The sequence below is a fragment of the Physeter macrocephalus genome, chromosome 16 (genome assembly GCF_002837175.3).
Source record: "Physeter macrocephalus isolate SW-GA chromosome 16, ASM283717v5, whole genome shotgun sequence".
Classification (NCBI taxonomy): domain Eukaryota; kingdom Metazoa; phylum Chordata; class Mammalia; order Artiodactyla; family Physeteridae; genus Physeter; species Physeter macrocephalus.
In genome coordinates this window covers 87,423,698-87,447,471 of record NC_041229.1, presented here as the reverse complement: position 1 = coordinate 87,447,471, position 23,774 = coordinate 87,423,698, and the positions used below count along the sequence as shown (strand labels likewise).

General features: G+C 46.1%; 1 protein-coding gene across 1 annotated transcript in view; it reads left to right on the top strand.

The window, feature by feature from the left end:
* The window catches only part of PAMR1 (peptidase domain containing associated with muscle regeneration 1), a 79,440-nt gene that overhangs the window by 34,655 nt on the left and 21,011 nt on the right, over window positions 1-23,774 (top strand). Inside the window, exons 3-6 of the mRNA XM_007129549.1 lie at window positions 994-1,122; window positions 11,152-11,266; window positions 15,110-15,327; window positions 17,651-17,758. Coding sequence (XP_007129611.1) covers window positions 994-1,122; window positions 11,152-11,266; window positions 15,110-15,327; window positions 17,651-17,758 — 570 coding nt within the window. The remainder of the gene's footprint in view (window positions 1-993; window positions 1,123-11,151; window positions 11,267-15,109; window positions 15,328-17,650; window positions 17,759-23,774) is intronic.

The window sequence follows — 23,774 nt, the reverse complement described above, 5'->3', positions numbered from 1 at the left end:
CGCTGAGCCTGCGCGTCCGGAGCCTGTGCTCCACAACGGGAGAGGCCACAGCAGTGACAGGCCCGAGTACTGAAAAAAAAAAAAAAAAAAATTAGCCACATATGAAACAAGCCAGACACAAAAGGCCATATATTGTATGATTCCATTCATGTGAAATGACTGGTAGATTACTGGTTGCCAGGGATTAGGGCCGGGGGTGGGGATTGGCGAATGGGGAGTGACTGCTAATGAGTATGGGTTCTTTTGTGGGGAAGGTGATGAAATGTTCTAAAGTTAGATAATAGTGATGGTTATGCAACTCTGGGGTATGCTAGAACCCACTAAATTGTACACTGTAAAAGAGGGAATTTTATGGTATGTGAATTATCTCCATGTAGACTTTTTAAAAACTAATGCATTAGAACCAAAATGTGCAATCAGTCTGGAAGCTTATTACTAAATGTTTTTGATATCTCATAGTACTTTTCAGGTTACTGATGTTACGTGGGATATGGCACCCTTGTAAAACGTGAAAACTTTACAGCCAGCAAGAGGGTTTTCCTTCAGTACAAACAACAGTGTAATTTAGATTTGGTTTTCATATAGTAATAGGCATTTGCTGTCAATCAGTCTTAAATTTGGAGGTATTTTCATCAATGTTATTTGCTTTATAAAACATAGTGATTACAAAATAATTTTAAATAGCATTGTGTTTTATTGAAACTTAAAGTTCATAATTATGACCAGAAATGGAATTAAAAAAAAAAAAAAGCCATCAGCCACTAACTAGGAAGATGGTTCAGACCACCCTCCTAAACTCCTCAGGCTGAATTCTGGTGCCTCTAGCGTCTTCCTAGGAATGAGCATTTTTTCCTTAGGGCTTTGGCACCTTTCTAGGTCCAGATGCCCTTAGTTGAGACAAGGTCCTGGGAAGGTCCATAGTTTCTCTCTCGTGCAGCCGATTAGAACCTGCATGTGCTTAATCTAACACCCTTCTGCTTGGAAAATTTTCAGGTTGTACCATCTTTGAAAACTGCAAGACGTGCCGAAACGGCTCGTGGGGGGGTACTCTGGACGACTTCTACGTGAAGGGCATCTACTGTGCAGAGTGCCACTCGGGCTGGTATGGAGGAGACTGCATGCGTGAGTAGACCCTGACATAGCTCCATCTCTAGCGTGTGCTCCTTTAAAGTCTCAGCTTTGCCATGGACTAAGGTTTATCTTGTTGGACTCTGAGTTCTGGAAAGTTTGTGGCCAGAGGGCTTTCTAGGTAAGACTGTAAAAAAACAAAAATGTGTTTCCATCTGTTGGGTGTGGATTGTGGACTTCTGTTTGGAATTGGCCACAGGAGGTTTCTGTCTGTTCTTAAATCTTCCCTTCTCTTCTAAATGAAGCCAATGCATTCTGCACAGAGCATGCCTCATGTCCACTGAGAAGCAATTGCGTGTTGTCATTGGTCAGCAAGCAGTGAATAAGGCTTCAAAAATGCTAAGTCCGTGGTGCATTTAACATATGCATTTCTATTGGAAACCTTCTTGAATCCTGAGTTAAATTCCTGGAACCCACATCAAATTGTCAGCATGCCACTTGTCCCAGGAAAGGGATTCTTTCTGGGTTCTGCTTGATCTCCAAGAATTACTAAATCTTTATTAGTATCCCCCTCTGAGTCAATAATCCTTTGAAAATGGAGTGGAAATCTAACCTGTCTCAGTTTAAGATTCCCCTCTGCAGCACCTGAGAGTCAGGATCTGGAGCAATGTACAAACTGTCATTATTTCGTTAAGCCTATTTTACATGTTTCCTATTTGAATCAGGAGCAGTCAGGATGGTCTTAGAGTCTAAGTAATTTTGCTCTTATGAACGATATTTCCAGTCTGCAGAAATAGAGGATAGAGTGCTATTGGTGTTCTTTGCTTGATCAAACCTGTCGCAAAATGCAAGAGTCTAGGGCAAAGGGTGAGGAAGATACCTAAGTCTAGTGATTTCAGACCCCTTATTCTCAACCACAGTACTCACCTACCTCCCAGTGGGGAGTTCTTCCTAATAGCTCTGTTTTCTCTGCAAAGCAGGATATGAAATCTCTAATGATAGCAGAGTAGAAGGGAAGCTGAGGCTTGAGAGTACCGAAGTTTTGGGACAGCCACATGATGAATGAGGAAATGCACCAGCTAGCGATAATTTAAAGCATGTGCAAGCAAGGCTGAGGTCCCAGTTGAAGCTGGAACTCCTGTGTAGGTGATGCAACCAGGACAGGTGGATGATGCTGTCTAGCAGCATGGTAGCAGAGATGAATAAAAGCAATCATTTGGTTGATCCAAGAGTTGGCTGAGACATGATTGTCCAGGGATCCAGGTTGGGTAGGACATGAAACCAAAAAGAACCTGGTAAAGAGAATAGGGACTGGAAGTCTCGATGAGATGGAAAAGCAGGCTTAGTGATAATAAAGCAATGGAACATGTAGATGGAAGAGGTATTGTGGTCAGAGAACAGAATTTCTAAGTTGAAGCTTTCAGGGGTGGTGGTGATAATGTGTTCATATAGATTAGTCAGTTTTTGCTGTGTAACAAACAACCTCAAAAGGACAGATGTGTATTTTTCTCTATCCTGGGTCTGTGAGTTGGCTGGGGTTTAACTGATTTCAGCTGGGTTGGCCTGGGTTGAACTCTAGGGTTCAGGGCTCAGACCAAAGGGGCAACTTGGGGTGTGGTCTTCTCAGAGTGGGTCACAGAAGCACAAGAGGCCAAGCCAAACACACAGCCACATTTAAGGCCTCTGCTCACATCACGTTCACTCATATTCCAAGGAAGTCACATGGCTATTGCCCAAATCAGTCAAGTATGAGAGTATATTACATCCCAAGGGGAAGGGTACAAATATTTCCTAAACAATACTCTAAACACTCTGTGTGAGTAAGTGGGTTTGTTTAGCGGACAAGGCAGAGAAGGGGAAGAATATTTGCATGCAGGAGGTCAAAGACAGAAGGACCGCATTTGCCCAAAGAAATCCTGTAGGTGTGTCTTTCCAAATGGTACCTATTGGTTGAGTCCTGGGTTTAGCCTCAGTGTAAGAGCTGACTGTGTATGGAGTCTGATTGGTTGGGTTAGTGATGGTGCCCTTGTGCAGGATCAAAGCCTTCTCAAGGACAACAGAACTGGCTCAGGGCAACTGGTCATCACCACTAGGCAGGCAAAGCGGAGCACACATGCCCCCATTCATTAAAAAAAAGTTTAATGAATAAATCTACTTATAACCATTCCAAAAATATTTCTTGAATGGATGCTTCCAGGGGCAATGATCAGCAAGACAGATGTAGTCACTGCCATCTTAGAGCTTGAAAATTAGAGAGGAGAGACCAAAAAACAAAACAAAACAAAAAGAAAAACAAAATAAGAGTGTAGTCAATGTTATGAAACAAAGTAATGGTCATACTCCTATCTCATTCTTTGTCGGTTCAGTTATGCTTGTTCAATTCCGTGATGTTTGTTCTGAAAGCCTCATTCCATACAGTGTATGTTACCTGATCACTGTCCTCATTACACCCAGTTATGGATATTATCTGATCACAGCCACATACACAAAGGAAGCATTTCTTATGGATCACTGGGCTGGTCACCAGGGAATACAATGAACCCTCCGTGAGTTTACAGTACAGACATCAATATGATGTTATTAGGTTCTTATCACCTACAGCTCATACTGGCGCTAAATAAATGTGAAGGGAATTCACAAGAGGAAGTAATTCATTTCAGTATTTGTTGAATGCCTGCTCAGTGCTGGTCACCATGCTGCCTGCCTCTGTTAAGGGGCAGCTGAGCACTTGGGTGGTCTGTGCACAGCTGGGGCGCAGTGCGGGAGCCAGGTGGCAGTGCAAGCATTTACCCAGTAGATGGCGCCCAAGCGATCCTTTCAGGCCCTTTAATCCTGGAGGAGGAAGGCTTCCTGCTGAGCACCATTGTAGAGCCCTGGCATTTTTTCCTGAGTGCCATATAGAACCTTAGAAAGAAAGAGGAGTGCAAATGCCAGAAAGTATCAGCCTCTTTTATATTTGAGTTATAGAGCATTCAGTACTGAGCAGTCGTGGTAGCCCCTTTGTTTGCTCACCGTCCTTGACAATGCTTGTCACAGTTGGCATTAACCTAACTACTTAGAGTCTTAAAATCCATTAGGTGATTGATTGATTCATAACCATTGACAAGTTCCATTAACCAAGAGAATTGGAGAAGGGCTGGAGGTCACTGAGCCCAGGAGACAACTTTCTTCACATCTTCCTGGCCAGGAAATGTTGGTTTAGTAATCTCAGAATATTCAGGCTAAGAAGCGGATTCCTTCTTTCTCCAACTTTCTGTTTTGAAAAGTTTTAAATACACAGAAAGTTGAAAGAATACTTCATTCATCCTTTACCTGGATTTACCCATTATTATCATTTTCCCACATTTGGCCTGCTCTCTCGTCTTCTGCACTATGGATTCATGAATTTTCTTTTTTTTTTCCATGTTTCATAGCGCTACCATCATTTTTTAATGCTCGAATTGTCCCAGAATTGGCCACCGAAGACCCTTTAAGCCCACTTCATCACATCATTCTCTGAGCACTTCCTTGCTTCTTGGCCACCGTGCCCCCCCCCGCACCCTCTCCCAAAATGTTTCAAGTTCACCTTGATTGTTTACATACAGGTCGTGGAACCAGCCATTTCTCCACGAATCCTGGTTCCTTTTGTGGGGAATGGTATTTAGGAACTGTGATCTGGTGCTGGCCATGTGAGACACTGATCTCTAAAGTCAAAATCAAGGCTTCCTTTCAAAGCTTCTTAAACAGGACAGTTGAGTTCTTAAGTGGAACCACTCTGCTGACTTCCAGAGTGAAGTTTATTTAACTTGGCCTTCAGACCAAGTTCCTAAGCCACCAAATGAGATAAGCGTGAGAGGGCCCGAGAGCCACCCAGATGCCATGCTTCTAGGTAGCACTGAAGTGATGCCAACCCTTCGGGCCCCAAAGGATCTAGGGGAGGTAAGAAGGTTAGGAAAGCAACCTAGATGAGAGAGGATTTACGGGGAGAGATTATAGTCCCTTAACACTTTTTTCTTTTCTTAGTTATATTATAGATAGAAGCAGAGGAGCGGAGGAACTGGCCATCAGCTGTGACCAAAAATGTTTGTGGGGCTGGAATATCAGGCTGGTCCTTGAGCCATAACCAGGAATGATCAAGAGCAAATGAGAAAGAGAGAGCGAGGGAGATAGGAAAGGAAGAGAGAAGGAGGGAGAGGGAGAGAGGGAGGGAGGAAAGGAGGGAAGAAAAGAAGGAAGGAGGGAGAGCAGGAGGGAAGGGGGACGGAGAGAAAAGGCTCACAAATCTGTGTGTGATTGATTTACTGATTTAAGGAGCCGTCTTCCTGGGAGAGCATAGAGTCACCTGGGTGGAGTTACTGAAAACTGACTCATCTTCCTCTGGGCTTTTGTGTCCTGACACTTCTGGGAAAGGAACAGTGCCCAATTAGGAACAAATTGGGGATAGTATTATGTGGTAGTTAACAGCTGGGCTTGGAACCATTAGGACCTGATTTTAATCTCTCCCGTGACTTCTTCCTCCATGACTTTGGGCAAAGTTACCCAATCTTTGTAAATCTCAGTTTCCTCATTTACAAAATGGGGAAAATAATAGTGTCCCCTCAGAGGATTTTTGTGAGGGTTAACTGAAGTGCTGTCTATAAAATTCCTTAATATGGAGTCTGGTATCTAGTAAGTGCTCAATAAATGGTGTTGCTATTGGTATTATTACTGAAGCAGAGCCTTGAAGGGAGCTCTTTTTCTTTTTCTTTGTTGGGAAGGAAATCAATGTAGGGCCAGAGAGGAAAAATAATAAAACAGAACTTCCCAAGGGACAAGAGAATGTACACTGGCCATGAGGAGGTTATCTTCTCAGGACCTTTGGTATGGGGGGAGGGGCTTCAAAAATGGTTTGATTGGGCAGGGAAATGTTTGATTTAATCTGGCATAGTCATTCATTCAGTTAACAATTAATTAAGCACCTACTCGATGCATACAAAGGTGTGAGCAAGACAGACAAGGTCCCTGCTCTCACAGAACTGTGTCGTGGAGGAGACAAACATTTAAACCACCATTATAAAGTATCAGATTGGTTGGGATTATAGGCCAAATCACAGGATGAGCCATGAAGTCATTCCTGGACATCTAATGAAGACCTGAGCCCCTGATGAGAGCCATCACTTAGCACTTATTTTGAACCAGGTATTGTTCAAGGGCTGATCACAGCCTTTTTATAGGTGAGGGCATTGAGGCACAGAGGGGCTGAGTAACTTTCCTGCTTGCTGTCATGCAGCTGGTAAGTGGCAAAGCCAAGATGCCAATTCAGAGGCTGGGCCCCGGGGCCCAGTCTCTCATCCTCTATACTAAACCACCTCTTGATGTGAGAGGCCCGTGACGTCCTCACTCCGAGTGCCTGTCTGAGGGCCTAGCAGGTCAGGGTAGGATGAACCAAATCACCTGGAAGGTGTGAGCTTCCTTCCAGCTCCTGGTCCTTCCCATGTCCTCATCCAAGCTTTTGTTCTACCATCACTGTCGGAGCTCCTGGGCCTACAGGCTTTAGGGCTTCAGCCGATGATGTAAAGAGGCTCCTAGGAGCCCTGGAGCGGTGGGTCAGAACCTGGGCTGTCACCTGTGATTCTTGTACCAAATTTGTGTCTCAGATCCAGACAAGACTCGAGACGCAACAGTATTAGTTGCCATTTACTGAGCATTTCTGTGTACCAGGCACTTTGCTAAATGCTTTACATACAATATCTATCTCATTTAATCCTCAAACAAATAAGAACTTATCAACAATAACAACATGGTAGTAGGTACTCCTATTATGCTTATTTCCACATGAGGGAAACTTGGATTGGAAAATCTAGAGAACTTGTCTCGGGTCACACAGCTAGGAAAATGTGAATCGAGATTAGGACCGGTCGGGCTTCCAGGCTGCCCCTTAACCATTGTGAGTCCTGTCTCCTGAGCGCTATTTGAAGGAGGAAGGAAAGTGCAAATGGCTTTTTAGGTCAGAATGCTTTCTTTAGTCCTTCCCCGGCCCCCATCCAAGAGGAAAGATTAAAAAAAACAAAAAAAAAAGCACTGCTTCTCAGAAGTATGTTGTGTCTCTCTCCTGCCCCTCCCTCCTTGCTCCCCCAGCTGGAGATAACAAGACTTGTCTGAATGCTGAAGGTGTTCATTTTTGCTGGGAACCTTCCAGCTCTCTTTCTAGTTTAGAAATTCATGAAGGTTTCCCTTCAGCTCTGGAGAGGCAGAGTCTATCCGGCTCTCTCTCTTGTCTGGGTTTGTAGCCATGAGGAAAGATGGGGGAGGGGGCGGCCTTGGAGATGAGTCCAGGATTCGAGATCCCAGGGGACAGTCTGGCTTGGCTGGCAAAATTCCCTGCACACACACACACCACACGCGCGCGCACACACGCACACATACACACACCCTCTTCCCCTGCAGCAAGACATGGTCAGGGGATCTGAGCACTTCATCTGGGCCATTGCCTCTCTGGTCTTTCAGACTCAGGACCACCTGCTCGGCTGGCCAGCCGGACTTCCTTGGCGGGGACGCTCTCCTGTGTTCAGTGTTCTGCCCTAGGCAGAGGGTGCCGTGAGTCTGCCCTGCGCCCGGGCCCTCGGACTCGGACATGGGAGTCGCTTGGTGTGAGGAGGGAGCAGAGCTCCTCCTTTCCCCAGGGCCCAATACCCTCCCCCCAGAGCACATCTCTGAGAAGCGGCCTCTTTGTCTCTGGCTGGTTGGAACTTGTCCCCGCTCTTGGGACCGACTCTGCCCTCCCTTCTGGAGCAAGAAGGAAAACATCACGAGGGACCGAGGCGTCACATGTGGCTGGGAATCCTGGCTGCTTCTGAAGGACGGCCCCTGGGCCCCAGGAACAAGTGGTCTTGCATCTCAGGTGGCCGGGGGCCAGCCCCCCGGGGTGGGTGGGGCTCCCGGCCCTCCAGAGGCCGCATGAGACCCTGGGGCTGGCCAAAGGCCGCGTGGTCTTGCCAAGAAGACCTGCCTGGGGAGGGGCACCAGCTCCCCGTGCACCTGCGGGGTGGGAGGGCAGTGACACTGCTGTCTGATTCCAGGGAAGAAACCAGAAGCAGGCTGGCGGCATCTGCTGCTGATTCTGACTTGGGGTCCCTGCAGGAGGTTTGCTGCGGAGCTGGGATTTAACACCTTGTGGCTGGGAGGCTGCCAGTCCCAGAGGGGCGGAGACTGTGCAGGAAGGTTTCTTTTTTTGTCTCTCACACCCAATGTATCACTTCCGTAGCCGGGCAGCAGATGGGCGGATGGGGGCGATGAGGAGTGTGAGGTATGCAGGAAGAAGGCACGTGCACTTCCAAAAGTTGGGGGCTGGGGCAGAGATTCAATGTATTTGGGGGATGGGTGGTGGTGGAAAAATCCTGCTGCTTCAAAACGGAGTGGGAGAAGGCTGGGTCAGGAAACCCTACGACAGTTGACTGCACTAGCAGAGACCCAGCCTTGGTACTAGACAGATCCAAGTTCAAACCCCTGCTCTGCCACCAACTAGCAACAGCTAACATTTGCTGAGTTTTCTGCTAGCTGCTTTCCATGTGAGTAATCCGATTCAAGTCTCACAAAACGTATGAAGTAGGTGCTAGTTTTACTCCCATTTGGCTCAGGTCTACTGAGGTTCTGCGAGATGAAGAAACTTGCCCAAGGCCACGCAGCCCGTGACGCCAAGGCTGAGACTCAAACCAATGACAGCGGGACTCCGAAGTCTCGTCGTAAGCACTGCTCTGCAGTTAGAACAGTCGTCTGCAGTCTTCCGACTTCCTGGCCATCCAGCTGTGGGGAAGTCACCTAACTTCTCCCATCCTTAGTGTTCCTGTCTGGGGACTGGGGACATGAATAGCGTTCTCCCAGGTTTCTTGTGAGGATTAAACAAGAGAATTTGTGTAAGTCTTTTAGCCAGTCCCTGGCCTGTCACAGTGTCATCATTCATTCATTCAACAGCTCTTTATTGAGCACCTGTTATATGCCAGTTTCCATTCTAGGTGTACAAGCTAGAGAAGTCCCAGCTCTACCAAAGGGAGTAAGCAAATAAGCTAGATAATTTCAGCTAGTGATGTGTGTTATGAAGAAAACAAAATCGAGTAAAAGGCAGTGACTGTACAAATGTGAAGGTCCATTTTAGCTGGGTGGTCCAGGAAGTCCTCTTTGAAGAAGCAGCAGTTGAGCTCAATTCCCAAAGGAAGGAGATGTGGAAGAAGATGAAGCTTGTAGGTTAAGGGAGCAGTGGGTGCAAGGCTTGGAGCTGGGACAGGAAGGAGGCCATGTGGCTGGAGCTGCATGAGGACCAGGTGGGTGGTGGTAGAAACCGGGCAGAAGGCAGGGCTGGGCGGTCCGTGAGGCAGGGCCGTGGATGCTGTGGGAAGGTGAGGCACAGTGGCCAGCCTTTGGAGGGTCGAGTCGAGAGAGTAATGTGATCTAATTTATTTATTTAAAGGGTGGCTTTGGCTGCTATGTGGAGAATGGAAAGTTGGGAGACAAGGATGGATGCGAGGAGGCTGGAATTGCAGAGAGCGAGAATGGAGGCCTGGCCTAGACAAGAGCCCCACATGGGAAGTGGTGGAAGATGTTTCCCATGTGGTGCCGGGCAGCAGCAATAAACATCCTAATGATGAGATGATGACTTATGCTGCCTAGCAGTCAGTTTTGCAAAAGTCACAGGCTTCAGACCTCACAGCTTGTCAAAAGCAGAGTTTGGGCTGTATTCCTAACACTGTAGAAATATTACTAACATCATCCTGCCGTGAGGCACCATCCACTGATGTTCATATTTTTCTTTTGAGCAATGAGAATTTATTTGGGGAGGTTATTGAAGATAACCGCATGTCCAGAATTTATGAGGTCACCTGGGTTCTGTGTAGAACAGGGTTAAATACACTTTTTCTGTAAAGGGGCAGATGGTAAATATTTTCATTTCTGTGGATTCTACTGTCTCTTTTTGCAACTACTCAACTCTGCCATTATAGCTGGAAACTGACCTTAGACAATGCATTAAAAATGGGTGTGGCTCTGTTCCAATACAACTTTATTTAAAAAACAGGCAGGAAGCCGGATTTGGCCCATGGATCATAGTTTGCCAACTCTGGTAGAAAATATAGTTTATTTACATGACCCATATAACTTTTTTTTCTATAACACCAATTCAAGACATTTCCCCCAAGCTCTTTTGTAAAACTAAGGTACATCTTACACATCTCTGCTTAACACTAGAAGATGTGATATAATTTAATGAAGACTCTGTTCCGTGGTTTTCAAATCTTGAGGATTCCTTGGAGGTAACTCAGGAGACCAAGGTGATAGTGAGAGTGGAGGGCTTGGGGCCCCAGCTTCTGCTTCAACCAGGAGCCCCTCTTGGATCCATTTTAAAAAATTAAATTGGTGGTCTTCATAAGAGTTTGTCTGAAAAAAAAAAGGGGCTTGGGAGGTAGAAAAAGATCGAAAACCACTAATCCAGTCCAGATGGTTGGAGTTCATGTCCCCCTGCATGTGTCGTGTATTAGAGAGGTGTTTATCACACAGTTGCTCATAGAACAAATTAATACATACATTTTCTAAATGGATGGAGGGGGATCAGGAAGGAGTTGCTTTGGGGTTATATTTGTGGGGTAGAGAATGTGCAGGGAACACAGACCAAAGGGTCTTATGCAGATTTAGACTCTGGACAAAGGCCACAGTGTCCCATGTAGAGCTGCAGGGAGGGCCTGCTTTCTGAGCCTGGTAAGGTGGCAGCAGCCGGCTGGCATGTGGCAGTCTTGGAGAGGCAGGTGAGAGAGTGGCTTGGACTTTACATTCAGACACAGGTTTAAATCTCTGCTTTGTCACTTAGTAGCTAGACAAGTTATTTATTTAATCTCTGGTTATCCATTTTTCCATCTGGAAAACTGGAATGATACTACTTCTCTTCTCAAGCTGTTGGGTGGATTAAATGAATTAACAATTCACTGCCAATTGCCTAGCGCATTGCCAGGTGCTTGAGAAATAGAAATATCCTTCTCCATTCTGTTCTCAAGGGTATGGGATGAGCTCAGAGGCTTTGAGACCTTTTACCATCTCTTTCCTGTTGACTCCAATTTCCATTCCCCCACCTTCTCGTCTTAGGATGTGGCCAGGTTCTACGAGTCCCGAAGGGTCAGATTTTGTTGGAGAGCTACCCCCTGAATGCTCACTGCGAGTGGACCATTCACGCCAAACCTGGGTTTATCGTCCAGCTAAGGTAAGGGGCTGGGGTCAGAATTAGGGAGTCTGAGGTTATAAGGAAACACAGTAACAGGACCAAAGGTCCTGGATCCTAGTGACCAAGGGCTAATCATCAGAACTTCATTTTTAAAAGCAGAAAATATATATTAGAATCTTTTCCTTTACCTCTCAGTGATTTGTGGGATAAGGCCTGGGTGAAGCTACAGTCAATTAGATGTTTGTCATTCACTGCCCGAGGGCAGTGAGGCTCAGGTGACGGTGACCCAAGGATAATACCAACACAGCAGGACACCGAGAGCAATCTATCCCCCAACCCCCAGATCTTGACCAAGTCTTCCTGTTCACTCCGTACTGGACTAGACTCTATGGGAGGGAAGGGAAGAAATAAGGACAGGTCTAACCTTTAAGGAATTTGCACTCTAGACTGGGGTTTATGCTCATCACAGCTCCTTTCATTGCTATTCTCAGAAGACAACCACCACCCTTGCAACCAATAAACTGATTGTTTCACATGCGTGGAAGACAAGCTGATTCTTCTTATGGAGCTTTGGGGTCCTCACAAATGTGACTAATTTATGCCATAGTCCAAATATAGACCCAGGTTTATTGTAAGTACAGATAAGTAACACGAGTGCATCCTGTTTTGTGAGAACTCCTCACTGCTGCATCCAGGTGCCTGAAACAGGACCCGGTACACACCACACGTGCTTGGTGGATTCTTGTTGCATAAGTAAAGTTGAAGGAAGTGCTCCCTGCCGCCAGTGTATCTTCTCTCCCCCGGCAAGCACCTCTGCTCTTCCTCTCTAGGGAAGCAGAGTGGCCCACTCACCCCTGGGACATCTAGGGACATTGTCCACCTAGCTCTTCCCTTTTCTAACCAGTGGGGAGGTTGGCGGTGATGGAAATCTCTAATCTTCTAGGGCACAGGCTTTCAGTAGGTATTTTCTGGGTGGATCAATGCACCTGGAGGTTACCACATGCCTGCTGGCTCCTCGATGGTGTTCTGTCCTTCAGGAGGGGCAACACGATACCCGCTTAGGAAGGATCCAGAAAATCAGGTCTCCTTCTCAATCCTCCTCATCAAAGCTGCCCTTTAGTAGCTGGTCTTCTTGCTCCCTCAGGTCCTGGGGTTAGGAGTAAGGTTCGTTAAGTGGACTTTCCTGGAGGAAGGTTAATTCAAGGAGCAAGTGAGAGGCCACACGGTTCTGCTGAATGGGCTCCAGGCTGGGTCTGGCAGGATGATAAGGGCAGGTGGTAAATGCCACATGTTAATTTTTCAGCAGCTCAGGGACCAGGACCAGTGGTCCCCTCAGGGGCCTCTAAAGAGCTTCTCGGAGATACAGGATACAAAATAAATCCCCTCCCCCCAACCCCGCCAAACAAAAATCCAAAATGGTGGAAGGATTGAGAAGCACATCACCTGCCCGGGAAAGGGCCCTAGGAAGGATTGGAAATATGTAGATTTCCTTCCTGCCAGTCAAACCTGGACCTGCTGCCCAGGGATAATCATAAGGACATAAATACTCTGAAGCCTAGTGTTCAGCCCCAAAGCTGGCAGTCATCCCTGATGCCCCCCTTTTCCATCACCTACCACAGCCAGGTCATCACAAAATCTACTTCCTTACTTGTAAAATAATCTCAAGTCCATCCACTGTCTCTATTGCCAACATTCTACTTTAAACCACCACCATGTCTCACCTGGATTTTCTCGTGGCCTCCTGACTGGCTTCCCTCCTTCCACTCTTGCTAGCTCTGCTGTTTCCTCTCTTCAGAGTGACTGGAGTGATCCTTTAAAATCCTCAGTAAAATTATTGTCGTGTTATTGAACCTTCCAGTGGCTTCCTAACAGGCTTGGAATAAAATCTGAACTCCTCACCATACAGGATGTCTCCTGCTCCCCTCTCTGACCTCAGTTCATACCACTCTCCCCTGTACACACCACCTTGCAGCATCCCTGACTTCTTTCAGTTCCTCAGATATGCTCATGACTACCTTAAGGCCTTTGCGCTTACAGATTCCCCTGCCTGGACCGCTCTTTCCCATGACGTTCACACGGCTGGCTCCATTTCATCATTTAAGTGTCTGCCCAGATGTCATGTCTGCAGAGAAGTCTTCCTTGACCATGTGTCTAAAAAGCTTACCCTCCCAGTCACTCTCTGTGCTCTTACCTGGTCTGTTTTCTTCTTAGGACTTAACATTCTCTGGAATTCCTTTGTTTTCTGGTTTCCTTGCTTATTGTCTGTCCCCCAGATCAGAACTCCATGAGGGCAGGCACTGTTCCTACTTGGGACACTGCTGTACTTTCAGCACCTAGAACAGCGTCTGACACAGTGCAGACCTGCCACAAATGTGTTGAGTAAGTGAACAAATGAATGAATGTAAATACAAGTTGCAATGTCTCATGTTTCAGTTTCAGAAAAAGCTGTGATCTCTTTTGGGTGGTGGCCTTGTCCCCCCTCCTACCCTTTTTAGACTAAGATACCAAAACCCAGAGAAGGAAGTGACTGCTCAAGGCTCACAGTGAATTGGTGGTGGCATCTGGATGAGAAGTCAGATCCTTAGGTGCTACAGCATGTTTCACAAAGTATGATTAATAGGACTTACACTCCCTAGCAAAAGATTTTGTGATAGAATTTTTTGAAAAATAAACACTAAGCATACTCAGTGATTGGATTTCTTTTTCAGTAAGACCTTTTAAGAGCATTTAGAATATCCTGACTGTTCACTAACTCTGGCACTTGAAGTTTTTACCCAAGGTGGTAGAAATAGCACAGGTCCCAACTTTTCAGGTTGTAGTTCTGAGCTCTTCTGTCTATTCCTAACTTCTCCAAAATGTGAGGGACAAGATACAGATGTACATTTTGTGAACTTGATACTTAGGCATTCCCTTGGCAATCTTCTAAAAAATGTCTTTTCCTCTCTTGCCCTGGGATGTGACTGCCTCTTTTCTTATCTCTCGGAAATGGGAGCTTAAGGTTACCTTCTGCTTTTTTGATCTGCTGCACCCCAGTATTTCCAAACCCAAGACCCCTTTAAGGTAATCACAGATATATCAGATCTCTTTCAATTCTGAAATTTTGATATGGTGCTACTTTCTCTACTCTTTGGGGCAAGAATTGTTACCAAGAGAATTATTATCTTCTGATCCTTCCATCAGACAGAAGAGTGTGCAGAGAGTTTTTCCCTTTACTTGGTCTTGCAAGACAACATACTCTTTTCCACTCTCCAATTGTAAAATTACGATAGAGTATCCATTGTCATCTATTCAGCAATATTTGTTTATTGTCTCTATGTGCCATGCACTGCGTTAGTCACTAAGCAAACAGTGGTGGAATAAGACAGATGTCACACTCTACCCTCGAGGAATTTGCAGTCAAGGGGAGGAGACAGGCCTGCACACACACTCACAATGTCAAGGAGAGAAATATGAGAAATTAAAATGTATCTACGCATTAGGAAGAAAACAGTGGATCTCCTTTAGAAAGAGTTGTCACGGAAGCCTCTCTGAGGAGAGAATATTTAAGCTGAGACCCAAGGATAGGAAAGAACCAGCCACACAGCCTGAGAGGAGAAGTGCTCCTGGAAGAGGAGCCAGCGTGTGCAGAGATTCTCTGAATGGACTGTGGCGCCCCCCTCACCTGGGCATGCGCGTACAGACACCTGCACACAGAATACCTACCTACACACATTAAAAGAAACGTATCTGACCTCAAGTCCTCCAGGACCATTGTCCTATCACATCAGGCCAATGGCACTACTCTTCAAGAGACCTGTTTATCATCTGGCCTTGAACTTGCCCAGGGGTGTAAGGACGATCCGGGGCCCACCTGTTTCCTGCTGTCACCCTCTCCACCCACAGGATTGTCATGTTGAGCCTGGAGTTTGACTACATGTGCCAGTACGACTATGTTGAGGTCCGTGACGGGGACAGCAGCGACAGTCAGATCATCAAGCGTTTCTGTGGCAACGAGCGGCCAGCTCCCATCCGAAGCACGGGTTCCTCGCTCCACGTCCTCTTCCACTCAGATGGCTCCAAGAACTTTGACGGCTTCCATGCCATCTTTGAGGAGATCACAGGTAAAGGCCAGGGAGACAAACGTCGCATTTTATGGCTGTGCTCCAGACAAACATTCCTTTCTGTGTACCCCCCTTCTCCCTGCCCAGCCTTGTTAAAACCCAGCGTGCTGGGTTCTCAGAAGCAACCTGCGCATTAAGAAGGTAGAGAGAAATGGCAAGGGATATTTCAGAAACGCTCACTAGGACCAGAGCTAAGAATTATTAACTCCCTTGCTTAGATGCTGCAGCACAGAGAGACCAGGTAATTTGTCTGTGGTTGCATAGCTCTGGGGATGGAACCAGGGATCTGTACAGTTTGGCTCTAGAGCTTCTATTAGGGGCTCTCATGGTTAAGAGCGTTAGCTTTGGTCCCTAGAAGATTAAGCCGTGTGGCTTGGACAAGTGCTACTTCTCTGGGCCTCATGTTCCTAACCAGTGAATAAGGGCATAACCCTAGATCCTGCTCCATTAAGGAGGTGCTGGAAGACAGAACAGATGAAGAGCTTAGCACAGTGTCTGGTACAGAGGAAGCCCTCAGTAGCCACCTTGCCCCAGGCATGCCCTGAGCCTCCCTTTGTCATCTTTCAAATAGGTGTTCAAAGTCTTAAACTACATAGGAAATGCCACTTACTTTATGAGTAACTCTGAGTCTGACTTCACCTCCTGTCCTGTTCATATTAGGAAGTAGGGTTTGGCCGGAATGAACAAAGTGCTCAGTCCTCAGAGATTGGATTGCATCAGGTTTTACAAAATAAACTCGAGCTGGAAGTACTATTCTTTTAATACTGAATTTTAAAAATTGCAATTGACCATTATAGCTTCCTTATGGAAGGTGTGATACAGAAGTGTCAGGAAGGGAGGCGGGTAGTAGTGGCATCAGCCCTGTCCTTTCAGCAAGACCGGCAGACAACCCACCCTCCCCAGCCTCCTCCCGCGGAGAATGGTCCCACAGGAGCTCTCAGCAGTTGCTCCTGTGTGACTGCCTCCTTCCGGGATGTCTGTCTCCTCTTCAGCTGCTCAGAGCCTGGGAGTTCTAGAGGCTTTGCTGCTGTGGTGTGGTCGGCCTGTGGCTGAATCCTTGCCCCTCGGTGACGCCCCACCAGCTGAGGCTGAGATACATCTGGGGGTGTTTATGGCAGTCAGCAGCTGGGGGCAGCAGTGGCTCGCCAGCTTGTGACCCTGTGACTGAGGGGAGAGTTAGGAGGGTCTCTTCTTCAACCTCCCCTGGAGAACTCTGGAAACTCTGGTCTCCATTGTCAAACAGTCAGACAGAGCTCTTCCCGTTCCTGAAACACCCGAAGCGTCCTGCCTGTGCTCAAGTTATTCCCTCTGATTAAACCCACCTCCCAACTCCTGCCCATCAAGTCCCACCCTTCGAGGCCCTATCAGATTTCTCCTCCCCTGTTAAGCCTTTTCCCTTGTTCTGATGGGCTGTGGCTTTGCCTTTTTTGGAATGTCTTCTAGCACTTTCTCTCTTTTCCGACACTAACTGAATCATGCTTCGGTTTATAGTCACTGCCTACTCTTCTTCGAAAGGCTCTGATCTGGTGAGTGGGAGCTCCTGTTCATCTTTGTATCCCTCCAGTGCCTTATACAGAGCAAGCACTCAATTTGGGTTTGTTGAACTTGGCCGAGCGATATATTTCTACACCAGGGTAAATGAACGTGGAATTGGTGGGTAGCAACAGACTAGTGTTTTCCAAAGTGTCCTCTGTAGAGTCTCTCAGGTCAGATAAGCCTGTGAAAGGTGGAACGTTATGTGCATTCTTAGACATTCACAATGCACCTTAGAATGTGGAATGTTCGGAGAAGTTCTGCAGTAGAGAATCTGGTTAATTATCATTTAACACCAGTAGCATTTCCCCACCATATCTGAGATCATAACTCTCAGTATATCAAGGGACTACTGTTTACAGAATGCGTGTTTGAAAATTCTTGAGTACACTTTCACCAGTGTCATGAAGATCATCTTCCGGTTCTTTTCCCCCAGTATCCCGGCTACTGAGCTTCCTTGAAAAAAAAGATGATCTATTACCCAAGGCTGCTGTCTTCCACGGAGCCCCCCTACAGGAGGGGGTGAAACATGCCTCTGCTTTAATTGTGTGTGTTGTCTCAGACTCTCTGTCTGGAGCATACTTCTGGGGCCTTGGAAAACATCAAATAACATCAGCAACGTTTGATTAATGAGCAGCTGTTTTAGGCAACCTCAAACAATGGTAACATGATATCAACAAAAGGAGTTAAAAAATCGCAAGAAGACTAAAAAACAAGTGAAAGACTGGAGGCTTGAAGAAACTGACTCACTGCACAGGGGCACTGAGAGAAATTGCCTTTTCTCTTACAGCATGTTCCTCGTCGCCTTGTTTCCATGATGGCACTTGCATTCTTGACAACACCGGATCTTACAAGTGTGCCTGCCTGGCAGGCTACACCGGGCAGCACTGTGAAAATCGTGAGTTTGCCTCCGGATTGGGAGTTAAGGTGTCACGTGGGGCTGGCATGGAGAGGGTTTGGGGAGCTTGCCGGGGGTGTTGTTCCCTGCTGTCTACCATGGTCCCTCCAAGATGGTGGATAATGTGGGCTTTCCCATTGAGTGGATCTCAAGAGGGCTGGGCTACCTTTAGAGTACCTTTAGAGTCTGGGCTGGGCTTTAGAATCAGGATGTCTGGAACCACCCAGTTTTGTCCTCAACTGCTGCAAATACCTCTCAAAAAGATACGCCTCCAGCGGCCTTGAATAATATTCCGAGCTCAAACACAGTGAGAAAGCGTCAACAGTAGAAAGCCACCATCATACACCCACCTGGGGCCCAGAGTCTGAACTCCCTGTCCATCCCGTGATCCAAAGTTTGGAGTCATGCCAGCTGTGGAATTCCACACATCGTTCTCTAGGACGGCTCCCCTTCTGCTGTCACCACTCAAGTCCCACCTCCTGCCTGAGCTGTATCCTGGCTGTCCCATTGAGTCACCCACACTCTCCAGTTCTTGCGGACAGAAGTCAGAAGCAGAACCACAGTAGTATTACCAAACCAAACCTGGGTCTGCTCGCCCACGTGCAGTGAAGCCAAACTACTGACACCGGGTTGTGGGGAAGGAGAGTGCAGCATTTATTGTAGGGCACGCTACAAGGAGTCCAGGACAGCTAGGGCTAGGAAAAGCCAGAACTCCCCGAAGGGTTTCAGCAAAGCATTTTTAAAGGCCGGGTGAGGGAGGGCGGGTCACAGGGTATGTGATCAGCTCGTGCACAGTTCTCTGATCAGTTGATGGTGAGGTAGCAGAGTGGTGTTAGAGGGAGTAACATGATCAGTCCTTAGGTGCCAGGAGGTCTGGGAGCTACATGCGCAATGATCATCATCCTTTAGCCTCTGTAAAACAACTCAGGAAATGTGCACCAGGTACTATTATCTAGGTACTTCAGAGAGGAGCTACAGCGGAGGATATGGGGGAGGAGTCTGTCCCGGGAAGGCCCCACAGGGTCCTGCTCAGTTACAGTAGCCCTCATTAACCCTGGTTCAACCAAACAGCAGAAATAAGAAGGAACAAACACAAAGAAATAACTCACTCAGAAGCAGGTAGAAGTTTCTAATTCATGTTCTTGAAAGGCAGATCATGACTCTTCTCCAATATTAGACTCAACCTTTTGCCAGAGGAGAGAAACTAGAACATGTATCTGATAGGGCAAATCCGTTGCGCTGGGGAAGGGTACGAACGCTGACCACTGCCTACGGCAGCATCAGGTGACATCCAGCCCAGTGGTGCAGTACCCGGGACTGTGCCATTGGCAGAGAGGGACTTAAACACTATCACTAGAAATCACCTATCAAGGGTCTCTGGTAACCAAGACCCTGTGTATGTCCTAACAGAAGTTTGAGACTTAAAACAGGTGCCACAAACTGCAGCTATCAGCACGGAATGAGACTTTTGGAAGAACAAGAGGAATCAAAATTTGGGGAAAGCCAAGGAGGGCAGCTAATGACTTAGGCAGGGTTCCCCTGAAGCAAATCCTGACATGCGAATGTGTGGACATGCCCCCAGGAGAAGCTGGTGAGGGAGTGGGGAAGCTGGGCCAGAAGGGAAGGAAGCCAAGCAGAGTCATGATTTCAGGCAAAATCCCAGCCTTAGTGTTAACAGGCAATGGAATCTGGAATGTGAAGTACATCTCAGACTGTGTCCTGGCTTTAATGCAAGGCAGCTGGGCTTTCATAGCCCAACTGCAATTGGTGACTGGCTAAGGGCTGCCTTGGGCGAGCAGGACATGCTTAAGTTTCTACACGTGTGCCAGAGTGGTTCCAATAACCCCTGAGCAGTGGAAGAGTTGGTAGGTGCAGGCTATTGGAGGTAAAACAGTATAGACTGGGCAGGGGAGAGAAGGTAAAGGGCATCCAAGGACAGAGCACCAGCCAGTGTTTGCTACCATCACTTCTAACTAGCGTGCACAGGTAACTTTGGGGTCATCCTATATATAAGGGGCCAGGTCTGACAGCTTTCTATTAAAGTTCATGCATTTTTTTCAATTAATTTCATGAACTTGCCTTGCAAACAATGTAGACAAAAGCCGGTTTCGGTAGTGTGTCCTTGAGTGTACATTTCATTCTACTCAAAGCACTCCTTGCTTTGGGGTGGCACAGCTGCCCTGAGTGTGATTATGCCGGATTCTTAGAAAATGATGTTCTGCTTTGTGGTTCCTGCCTCGTTTAAGTTCACTGGGTTGTGTGCAAGGTGGAGAAGAGAAATGTTGCTTTCCCTTTGTTTCAAGAATTTGTATATAGAGTGATTCTGGAGTCTTGACAACGGCAAATCCTGAGCTCTACCCTTTAGATGCAGAGGCGGAACAAAAAAGGAAGGCTTAAATTCTTGGTGAACTAACTGTACGATATTAGAGCTTTGATAAATAAAGGTAAAATTGGAGTGAAGTAAAACATCACCAAATTAGTCAAAATGCCTTTAAGAAGCTGGGTCAAATCACGGGGCGGGGAGGGTGGAGGGGGGGAAGGAAATTGGTCCAAAAGTTGTGAGTAAAATATTTATGAGTAGCTTTTGAGCCAAAAAAGGACTTCTCATCATTGTTATTCTATCCAGCAAAAAACCAAAACAAAACAATTAACCATGACAAAAAAGAATGTAAAATATGTCATTATGAACTGATTCATAGCTTGGTTCAAAACCTGTCTCGAATCACTTTTGGTCTCAAATCACTTTTGGTCTCAAAACACCAGCACAGATGGACAAGAGAATTCTTCCTAGCTACTTTACAAAGTGTTGTTCAAAAACCGTGATTCCCTTAGTACCGTATAATTGTGACTGGGTGAAGATATTGGTGGTGGATATCTGATATGCCATTTGCTGGCATCAATGTAGGGGACCAAATGTTTGATTATTTTCTGTAAGATTTAGGTCTGTTTTTCCTTTTAGGAAATTCAGCATGAATTCCAACTAACTCAGTGAGGGAATTATCACAATTGGCTGTGGCAGTTGACCTTGTAATTTCTGAACAAACGTTAACCACTTTTCCAGAGCAGTCTATCATCTAGAAAAAGAAAAAAGAAAAAAGCTTTACCTTACTGTTTTTCTCATGAGTATATCAAAAAACCGAACAAACCTCCCTGGAGGAAATTCTTTCAAAATTAATAAGAAACTGAAGCATTCTGGGATTCTCCAAACTCTAAATTGTCCAAATTGGACTTGGCATATGTTTTTTAAAAAATGGCTTTAAAAGCGCCAAAGCCAATATTAATGAGAATTCCATCTTTTGTTTATGTAGTACCAAATCTGATGAGGGGAAACCACTTCATAGTTGCTGCTTTAATGCACTGCTCTCCTAAAGGTTTGTGGAAAGGTAGATGATCCTTTAAGCAAATGAAGGATTTGAAGTACAGGGTGCAAGACACTGATCTCGGTCAAATTCAAAACCAGAGGCCAGAATTCCTCATTTCCCACATTGTTCACAATCTCTCTGACACCATCCTCACCACCTGGCTTGATGAGACTCCAGATGATGGACTGATGAGCTGTGGTTACCATCCTGTCTCATTATCAAGTCCTCCCAGAGGGCTTCCCTTCCCAGGTGAAGCCCACCTGTCTCTCTTTTCTAGAGAGTCCCGATTGACTGTCTCTTGATGTGAGCTATTCTCTTTATTTTCTTTGTGTATGTATATGTCGGTGAGTGGGAGTGGAATAGAAATAGATTTTCTACTAAACTACAGAAGAAATATATACTTGTAAAAATAATCAAACAGTACAGAGGTGTATAAAATAAAAAGAGAACGTTGTTTTCCCTGACCAATCCCGGTCCCCAGGGGAACCACTGTTAACAACTAGGTGAGTATCCTTCCAAACTTTTTTCTATGACATGCAAACCTAGGTTGTCTATATGTTTTCAACTGGGGGAGATTTTGTCCCCTGGTCCCACCCCCAGTGGACTTTTGGCAAACTGGAAACTTTATTGGTTGTCATAATAGCAAGGGGGGAGAGTGCTACTGACATTTGGTGGGTAGAGGCCAGGGATGCTGCAGAACATCCTACAATACACAGGACAGCCTCCACCACAAAGAGTTATCTGGCCCAAAGATCAGTAGTGCCAAGGTTGAGAAACCCTGCTTTAAACAAAAGTGGATTAAAGTATACATACAATTTTTCAACTTTTTATTTTCCGTGCTCATATCATAGATGTTTTTTCCAGGTCATTCCTTGTTGGTCTCCCTCTTGGGGGAAGAAAATGACTGCTGAGGACTCCATTGTATGGGTGTCTATACAATCATATAATCACTCCACCCCTTAAGATGGACTTGATATCACGTTTAATATTTTTACTATTATGGAGAAAGCTGCGATGAATAGCCTAACATATGTTTTTTGCTCACATGTAGAGGTATTTTTGTAAGATAAATTCCTAGTTGTTGAACTGTCAGTCCAAAGGATACACGTATTTAAACTTCGGAGAGTTGTCGTCAAAATGGCTACCAAAAGGTTTGACCAGATTACAAGATGAACCATTTTAAATGCCAAAATAAGAATCAGAACTTGCAGGTCAGAAGCCAGGGTCTATTCTCGTCAAGCTGGAAATGGATTTATTTTAGAAGGAATTCTGTGGGTCTGAGGGGAGATGTCTCGTTCAGATTTTGTGTTGTAGTAGGTGAAGAATAAGATACTGTCAACACAGGTTTGCCCTGTTCGGTTAGGGAGAGGGTGCAAGAGCCCCGAGGACAATCTTCAAGGACAGCTACCCCCCAGCCTTCTCCTCAAATTGTTTTCCAAGGAGCAACAACCTTCCCCTGCTCCCAGGTGACCTCCTCTGAGAACAAAAAGAGGGGAGTGGCCCCTCCTCGGCTTTGGGGCCAAGCTAACCTCCTGCCAGCACCCTCTCCGTGACCCCAACCTCCCTGGGCCACCATGTACGAAACTGGGGCCCCTTTTTTTTCCCCTCTGAAATTTCCTGTTTCTTTGTATGGAACACGAGGACAAAATAAGTTCTTGAGTAAATGGTCGGAATCTTGTTTTGAAAAAGTGGAGAGCGAGGGATTCATTGCCCCGCTCCAGTTTCCATGTTGCCTTTGTTCCTCTGGCCCAGTTGACGGTGCCGGGGTCTCCCCCCTGCATCCTAATGAAGGGTGATGAAACGGGCTAAATGTTGGGGCACAATGCTCATACTGCGGGCTCTGACGCGCCTTTGAACAACACGAATCGGCTTCCACCAATTAAAGAAAAATGGTGTCTCTGGATTCATTGGGGTTTTGGAGCATCAGAAGGTTTCCCACTAGCCTGTCCCAGGGACTGGGAAGAAAAGAGCCCAGGATGAGAGGCAGACTTTATACTTCAGCTTCAGAGGGCCAACCCGCATTTCTCATCAGAATAAGTGATTGGGAACTTTGGGGTTTTCAAGGAGACGTGAACACTGATGCAGTGAGGATGTACTGAGACCCCCTAGTGGGTCACAATTGCCTCTCCCATCACAGATAAATCATGTGCCTCAGGTTTGCTGGAATTAATGCAAATTCTTGTAAGATCTCTTAGGGGAGGTGTGGTAAAAATGGAATTATTTCACTGGCTTTTTTACAGTTCTAAAGGCCTATTTCCTCCTTAACATGTGGAAGACAGGTGCACCTTTGTTCACAGTGAGATGATGCAATCCTGGGTGAAGAGCTTGGACTCTGGTCAGAAAGACTTTGGTTTGGTTCTAAGCCTGCAATTTGCCAGCCCAGTAAATCTCGAGCAAGTCGTTCATCTCCTATGAGCCTCAGTTTTGCCACTTATAAGTTCCAGGAGAATATCATCTAATTCTTCTTAGGGGTGATGGCAGGGATGGAATGAGATGATCCATGTAAGGCACTTATATATTGATATTGATGTTATTATACTGAATAATAGAAGCGGTTATTCTTATTACTACTTTTGGCCCCATGTGGCCATTTTATTTATTTTTATTTTATTTATTTATTTTTTTTTTGTGGTACGCGGGCCTCCCTCTGTTGT